Consider the following 8,747-nt stretch of genomic DNA (forward strand, 5'->3'; position numbering starts at 1 on the left):
TTTCACACTTGTGAGACTAATAAAGGATCATCTCACCTTATCTTAACCAAAGCCACACAATTAACTTGTTTTAAGTTGGGCACCTTTACTGCCATCTACTGGTTGAAAGACTGAAAGACCGTCACAAAGTATGACTCATCTCTTTTCAGAAATATTTATTGCCAAAATATTTGTTTATATATATATATATATATACATACATAATTACAGAAGCTCACAACAAGGATCATGAAAACAGCATATGAAAATGTGTAGAATAGCACGCCTAAAACCTTTCATATAATCCATACTATGACTCAATTTTATTCACAAATTGAAATATTTTACATGGTAGGTTTTGCATAATAAATATTATTATTTGCACAATGCAAGTAGAACTTCAAAAGTGAATGCAGCTCAAACTGAAAGATTATGTTATGGCTTCGATCCTCCTTTATCATGTTGACAGAAATGAGAAACATCCGAGTACAATTTAAGAGGATTCAAAATTTACATGCTCTTTTTTTTTTTCCTTTTAATAAAGTATTATTAACCTCAAATACAGTAATGACAGAAATTATATTACGCACCCTCCTAGTGATTAAAACCAAACCGAACAATGAAAACAAACAATCTTCCAAACTGATATGCTCATGGTCTATGAATAATATTACATCTTTAAACAACTGATGGCATTGCCACGCACTCTCAGATTAAAGCATTACCTAGTGCTGGGCTTGGTTCTCCACCAGTTTTAAAGGTGACATGGAAGGAGACAGCCTAAGCAGCAGTGTGAATACGTTAGAATCTTATTCTACATCTGACCCAGAAAAACATCAGTAATCACAGGTCAACTTTCTCCGAAGATGCGACTATGTTATTCATAGGGATATTAGTGTGAACGGTTGACCCCAAGTCATATGGAGCAGGTGTTTCCCCAAACACAGACTCCAGCATTGCCTCTGGGTCGCTGGTCGGGAAAGCTGAGGTGGCACCAGGGGCTGGAGCGGCGGCCAGGACTGGCTGGGGAGCATGGAAGACAGGCTGCTGCACCGGAGTTATCCTCTCCAGCTCCACGTGCCTCCTGCCCCGCCTCTTGCCAAGGACCTTCACGTAGTTGGCAGGAACCAAGCCTGTAGTTTGTCCATCCAAACTTGCCAAAAGCCATCCTCGAACTCGGGGCTGTTGTTCTGCAGGTGTTAGAGCCATCATTAGTCTGTTATTCTGTGTTCATTGAGGAAGGTCCACATGGGACATGTCTCCACTGAATGTGGACTGAAATTTTGGAGCAAAAAAACAACAACACACCTTTATGCATGATTCTTAGAATAACAAATAAAATATCAACAGCATTTATTCATCATATCATGTATATTCTCACACACATGGTCAGCTACTACTAGCACACCATTGTAATTTTAACAAGTGTCCCCAAATGCACCCGAAGGAGGGGGAAAAACAGGTTGTTTCTCTACAGATGTGCAGCAAGGCTAACACATATTCAGAAAACAAAAGAAACTCCTCTGTAATACGCAAACTGTCAATTCCAGTTCTAGTATGATTTTGTACATATGAAAGATGTGATATTTCTGCTGTTAGGAGTGGTGCATGGTGGCAATCTGCACAGAAAGAGGGTACAATTGTGAAATGATAAGTGATGTTTTTTTATTGAAGGGTTTTGTACTTCTGCTGTGATTCAAAGAAAGACACGCATTTACCCGAACCCTCTATATATGGTAAAAGACACAAACTAAAAGATAAAATGTTTTATTATAGTAATAAAGGATGCAGCTGAATGTACCTACATGGATAAAGTTAGGCACACCAGACAAAATAGTTCAAAAAGTTAGTTTGGAAAAGACAACAATACTACATAAAAACACTCCTGATGTCCCTTACCCTTAGGTGCCAGGTTGAGCATTTCTCCCGCCTGCACAGAGATTTCTTCTTCAGAGGCTGCCGTGAAATCATACTCTGCTCTGGCCACCACATGGTCGTCATCTCCACTTGCCCAGTTTGTGGCTGAAAGGGAAGGGAGGTAAACTCACACTGACCAATCAGACAGCTCTGGACCAAAGGTCTAAAGAGCTTCAATAAAGTACCAGCTATTAGACATTAATTGTGTGAAAAACAAATCCCTTGCAAAAAAAAACAAAAAAAACACCGAAAAGGTCTTTGAAGAAACTTATATTAAACGAATTAAGTACTTATTTGTAATTAGCAGGAAGATTGGAATATTCATTGTCTTTCTTAATTTATTCAACCAGTGAAGTCAGCACATTTAAAAAGTGAAAAGTTTGGACACACCTACTTTTTTACATTATAAAACCAACCTGAAGACACAGACTATGAAATAACACAAAATGTTACGTAATAAACTCCCCTAAAGAAAGATTAACATTTGAGGCTCTCCAAAGAAGAGAGCCTTTGCTATGACGGCAGCATTTCACACTCTTGGCTTCTTTAGGAGAGTCCAAACTTTTAACCCCAACTCATAATACGCAACGTGCGTCTGTGTTATTCAGTCAACATGCAGCCTCTGTTTTGGTTGTAAAATGTTACCCCACGGGGTAAAGGCTCTCACCTCTCTCCTCTGGCCCATCGGCAGAACTTAAAAGCTTCCAGATCAGGTAAGGTCCACCTAGAATTACCGCAAAAAACAGGAAGATGGGCCACGACTTGACAGAATTGGCTCGGGGGTCGTCCATCCCTGCTTCCCGTGCAGCACCTATAGTCACTACTGTTGTGGATTCGCTCTCCGCCCACAGATCCTCCACTTCAGAGTCTTGACGCAGTCCCAGCAGCCTCTGCAGCCGGCGGTACAGGTAGCGCAGAGTGCGCACCAGAGCGAAGGCTGAAAGCACCTTGGTGAAATGGACACGCAGGCGCGAGAAGTGGTTGGCCACATCTAGAACAGCACGAAAGCTGTTGTAGACGGCGAAAAAGGTCGCATCCATCATCATGCTGACAGAGGAGAAGGCATGAACAATGCTCTCAATGGACTGGAAGGCCCCACGGCTGCTCTCCTCCGCTTGCTGGACAAAACGACTGGGTGGCACGTCCTCCGCCTGGTAGCGGTTGTAGCCTAGTCCCCCTCCAATGCCATATCCCCCATAGCTGTAAGGACTGTACCCTCCATACAGGGAGCTTCCATATGGGTTGTACGAGGAAGAGAAGGAGCTAAAGGTCGGACGGTAAGACTGCTGGATGGATCTTGGAGGAACTGGTGGGGCCATCCTGGTCAGAACCGGAGGGCCTGCGGCGGAAGGCATTGCAGATGCAAAGTCGGCAGAGCTATGTGGCACATCAAACACAATCGGAAGAAAAAAAAAGTTTATAAATGGACATTTGTACATCGATAGCAATCTGTGATAGATAGAATCTGTGATTGGAAACAAGATCAATCGCCAATTTAGATGTGGAGGGAGAAGAGCCCGTTCCAAGTTTTGAAAACGAGTATTCCAAACAGGTTTGAAAATATGCAGGCCAACATTGGGCAAAATAATCTAAAATGATCTAAGTTTTTTTACGTGTTTCTTCCTAATATGTTGTGAATATTTATGTAACATTACATGTCAAGCCCAATCATGCTGTCGTCATATGGAACAAAACCTGTTCTGATTTTCATTAACCTTTGAATTTGAAATACTTTGAAATAATTTTTTTTTTTTGCCATTGAAACAACGTTTTTAAATATTTAGCATGTACAGTTTTCCTGTGAATAATTTCAGTGTACATTTTTCAATGCCAGTAAATTAACAGTAAAAGAAGTTGCCATTAATATTAATTCGTGAAAGTCAGGCTCATCAGAGGCAACCAATCAGCGAACAGCTCGATTCTGCGTCCAGCCAATCTATCTTGGGGTCAAACTACGCGTGCAAATCCACGCGCATCATGCACTTTCACTCCGCCGAAAGCCGTAGATAATTGGCTGTGGGTTTTATTTTGCAACGTTGCATACCGTCAAATGTAGAATTGATTCACACATACGTGAACTGTGAAAGCGGAGATTTCTAGTTGTTTTTTTTTTAGTTTAATAAGATCTGTTATTGTCCGTCCAACACAGAACTCCCCGCTAACTTGACTTATAAACACATCGCCCGGAAGAGGTCTTTCGCGTCGATCTTAATATTCGGCGACGGTGGTGTATTCTGATGAATCCGCTACGCTAGCCAGGAAACTCGGCGGACGTAAACGTCAGGCCCAGCGCCGGCGTCGTCGTTCTTAGCTCTACGGCTAAAGCTAACTGCCGAAGCGACGCCGAACCAACCGATAGTTAACCGGGGCGCCAATGGCTCCGGGAATCCTCCTCTCCCACGGCTTGGCGGGCGGCTGCGCCATCGTCCAGCCGAGCGCTTCGACGGCGGGTGTGTGTGGCGTGAGCGGACCGCAGCCCCTGCGTTCGAGCCTGGCAGCCGGGTCCGAAGAGGAAGGCGTCCAGCCCAGACCAGTCGATCCCCGAGCCGACGGGATCGATGTTTCTGAGGACGGCGTACCAGACCGCCACATTTGCCAAAACAGGAAAAACTACTTGTAGTAAAACAATACATGTTTTATGCGATGTCATAGCAAAGAAACCAAAATTGTAACACAGCCGCCGAAATGACCTCGTCCATATAACGTGATTTTTTCATTGGTTGAAAACGTGTCATAGTCTTTTGTCTTTTAATAATGAAAATATTATCGAGCGTCATCGTATTAGCAATGTATTCCTAGTTGGACATTCAACTGAATAATGTAATGCTGAGCAAATTCAAAGTACATTAATTAATCATCATTACATGGTTTAATTACAAATGTCCTGCAATAAAATATATTCACATTAGCATAAAATGACACAATCATTTCCAGAAACAAATTCCAAATAAATATATATTAATAGAACTACAACGCATCTGGAACTTAACAGCGCATAACATTTACCACATTTTGTTATGTTACAGCCTTATTCCAGAATGGATCAAATCATTTTTTCCCCTCAGAATTCTAAACACAACACCCCATAATGGTAATGTAAAAAAAATTATTAAAAGTAAAAAATCGAAGAAACCATATCTACATAAGTATTCACAGCCTTTGCTCAATACTTTTTCGATGCACTTTTGACAGCAATTACAGTCTCAAGTCTTTTTGAATATGATGCCACAACCCTGGCACACCTATCCTTGGCTGGTTTGGCCCATTGCAGCACATTTTAAGCTCCATCAGGTTGGACAGGAAGCATTGATGCGCAGACATTTGAAAGTGAAGTGGTTGTCATTGTGAATCACTGCACATGGTTCACACAAAGAAATGTGTCATTTGCTTTTAACCATCACCCTTGGTAAGCAGTGGGCAGCCATGACATGCGCCCAGGGAGCAGTGTGTGTTGCTGCTGTTTTCAGATGTTCAATCGGGCTCTGGCTGGGCCACTCCTTTGGTATCTTGGCTGTGTGCTCAGAGTCGCCCCAGTTCAAGAGTGTTCTGGAGCAGGTTTTCATCCAGGATGTCTCTGTACATTGCATCAGTCATCATTCCATCTATCCTGACTAGTCTCCCAGTTCCTGTGGCTGAGAAACTTCTCTACAGCATGATGCTTCCACTACTATGATTTACTGTAGGGATGGTATTGGCCTGGTGATGAGAGGTGCATCCAAATGTGATGGCTTGCATTCACACCAAAGAGTTCAGTCTTTGTCTCATCACACCAGAGAAGTTTGTTTCTCATGGTCTGAGAGTACTTCAGGTGCCTTTTGTAAAAAATGTGCCTTTTACAAAGAAATGGCTTCCATCTGGTCACTCTACCATACAGGGCTCAATGGTGCTGCAGAGATTGTTGTCCTACACACTACAGGTCTACAGACAATTCCTTTGACTTGATGCTTTGTTTGTGCTCTGACACGAACCTTATATAGACAGGTGTGTCCCTTCCAAATCATGTCCACAAGTGGATTCCAGTTAAGCTGCAGAAACATCTCAAGTATGATCAGGGTAAACAGGAGGCACCGGAGCTCAATTTTGAGCTTCATGGCAAAGGCTGTGAATACATGTGATTTATCAGATTTTAGTTTTAATAAGTTAGCCAAAACATCTAGTAAACTTCTTCATATTGTCATTATTGGGTGTTGTTTATAGAATTATATAATCAATTTTGGAATAAGGCTGTGGATGTAAACCATGCCAGTTTTTTTATTTATTCATTATTTTTTAAATCCAGACTATAGTTGAAGAGTTAACCACAGAATTTAGAACGTGGTCTTTTAGCACTATATGCTTTCAGAGTGCCTTGATTTTCAGTGTATAGTGTGAAGATCAGTGTGTTAAAAACATTTAGTGATAGCACCAGTGCTGCAGGCAACTAAACCCATCATGTTACTACTGATATGATTTAGCCTGATGTCTTGGAGTGATTGGGAAATTTAGATGAAAACTGTGTTGCCCAGCAGTCACCAGCAGAGGCTGATCTCACACTGACAGAAGATTTCTGAAATCAGTCATAGTTTGGCTTTCTCGTGTTCAGAGTTAATGTTCAGCCACGCTAGAAATGGGGTATGGTTGGAAAAAGTTTCATAATATAATTTGCAAAGTTTACCTGTCTTACATAAAATAAGTAATATATTTACATTTATGGCATATGGCAGATAACCTTATCCAGAGCAACTTACAACATACTTCCATGTTACTATCAGTAATAAAAGAAATGTTAAGATAAATATACATTATATTATTTTAATCAGATTATTTGAATCTATTATGGCAGGATCTGGATCTGGAATTGATTATAAAGTGGGTTGGATGTTCTTTTTGGTTCTGTATAAAATGGCTTATACAAAAAAAGTGCATTCAAAATGGCTTTTACAAAAAAAAGCAGAAGTGAGTATAACATGTGGTTAAAATGGGGGCTGAGGCAAAGTGAAAATACCTTAGCTTGATGAGAAATAGGTTAATTGTCACCAAATAAGCCACACAGGATAGATGCCACGTTCTACGTGTCTTCTACGCACTGCGTCATATAGAGGCGTACAGAGTGCGTGATGTCATGAGTGTGGGTTTGAGTGCACAAGTTCGGCAGTGTGGGCGAATCTTGGTTTGAGGGCTGATGCTTTTGACACCCCTCCCCAGCAGAACAACCCTCCGACCACTAGTGCTCCAGTTCTTGAGGCCGGTCTCAGTATTATCTTGGTCTCAGACCAAGTCTTGGTGGAATGGGGGAAAAAAAAGTGAAAACAGCACATCCTCACACAACAGCATCAATATTTATTACGTGCCTCAAATTAAATCCAACCAATCAGATGCATCTATTTTAAAAATGTTACATTGTATAACAAACACTATCAGCACTTTGCAGTCCACAAACATCAAATCCAACGCATCATAGCAAAGTTGACATAGAAATGTCCGCAAGGTTGGCAGAAATTAACTTTGGCTTTAAAGGGCACAAAGAGTACATTTTCAAAACATGATGAATAAACATTCTGCTCTTTGCTGATTTTGTCAAGCCTCCTCATTTGAGACAACTGGGACAATGTCTGCATTCACCAGGCACAATGAAAAGTATTGATGATTATTGTCTAGCTCTGAGTTTCTTGTCATTAAACTATAAGGGAAAACTCCTAAATCTGCAGCTGGCTACCCTGTATCATTAACTTTAGATCTTTAGTGAACCAGCACTCTCTTACTAATGTTAATTTGAACAATATGTATTTAAGAAAGTCAGTGAACATTTTAGAGCCAAATGTCCATTCTTTTCCATTTAAAGCAACAGATCATTACATAGTCATATTCATAGCTTACCCAAGGCCTCTGTCCCTAGAAAGTGAAAAAAGTGAAAGTGAAGTGATTGTGAAACACTGCAGCACAGCACACTGTGCACACAACAAAATGTGTCCTCTGCTTTTAACTATCACCCTTAGTGAGCAGTGGGCAGCCATGACAGGCACCCGGGGAGCAGTGTGTGGGGACTAAGCTCAGTAGCACCTCAGTGGCACCTTGGCGGGTCGGGATTTAAATCGGCAACTTTCTGATTACTGCTGCTGTGTATCACATTGACAATCACTTCACTCCAGCCAATCTCCATGTCTGTGGCAAAACCTCCAAAAGCGTTGGCAGACAGGAGTTGTCGTCGACATCATGACTGCATGCTTATGACCGTTGCTGAAAGCATAGGCATGGGCATTAACACCATCAAGGGCCAAAACATGCCCTTGAAGGCACAGAGCCTGCGAGAAGCCCAGGATAAACCACAGGCAAAGTCAGGAAGACTACAGACTGGAAGTAGATCTTGGCAAACAGTTAAAGTTTCCAGACTGGATAACATCAACATGGCTTCAACTGGACATGATCATTGTATCCAATTCGACCAAGCAGCTGATCATTCTGGTGCTCACATACTCTGGGAACACCACATGGATGAGGCTAATGAAAGGAAGTGTACCACGTACCAGGAGTTGGTGGATGAGTGTAAGAATGGTGGAGCTGGTGGAGCTGATGGATGAGGCTGGAGAATGTACTGTGAATACCTGGAGGTGGGCTGCAGAGGTTTTGCTGGGCGGTCAATCAGTAAAGGCTAAGAAAAAGATCCGCAACTGTAGCCGCAGAAGAAAAAAATCGTAAAAAAACTATTCTGGATTATCTATATTATCCATTCAATTTGAGAGAAATATACTAGTCAATGAGCTAAGTCTAAAACAATTACATTTACATTTACATTTACAGCATTTATCAGACGCCCTTATCCAGAGCGACTTACAATCAGTAGTTACAGGGACAGTCTCCCTGGAGCAACTTAG

The 8,747-nt window shown here is 41.6% G+C and overlaps 1 protein-coding gene across 1 annotated transcript; it reads right to left on the reverse strand.

Annotated features, from left to right (window-relative positions):
* Positions 1 to 140: 140 nt before the first annotated feature.
* Positions 141 to 4,449, reverse strand: pex13 (peroxisomal biogenesis factor 13). The gene is made up of 4 exons (XM_028989505.1): positions 4,250 to 4,449; positions 2,564 to 3,273; positions 1,879 to 2,001; positions 141 to 1,169 (listed from the first exon to the last, which is right to left on the reverse strand). Exons 1-4 carry the CDS (start codon positions 4,318 to 4,320, stop codon positions 823 to 825), a joined length of 1,251 nt encoding a protein of 416 aa, XP_028845338.1. The 5' UTR covers positions 4,321 to 4,449; the 3' UTR covers positions 141 to 822.
* Positions 4,450 to 8,747: the final 4,298 nt, after the last annotated feature.

The sequence above is a fragment of the Denticeps clupeoides genome, chromosome 8 (assembly GCF_900700375.1).
Source record: "Denticeps clupeoides chromosome 8, fDenClu1.1, whole genome shotgun sequence".
NCBI lineage: Eukaryota > Metazoa > Chordata > Actinopteri > Clupeiformes > Denticipitidae > Denticeps > Denticeps clupeoides.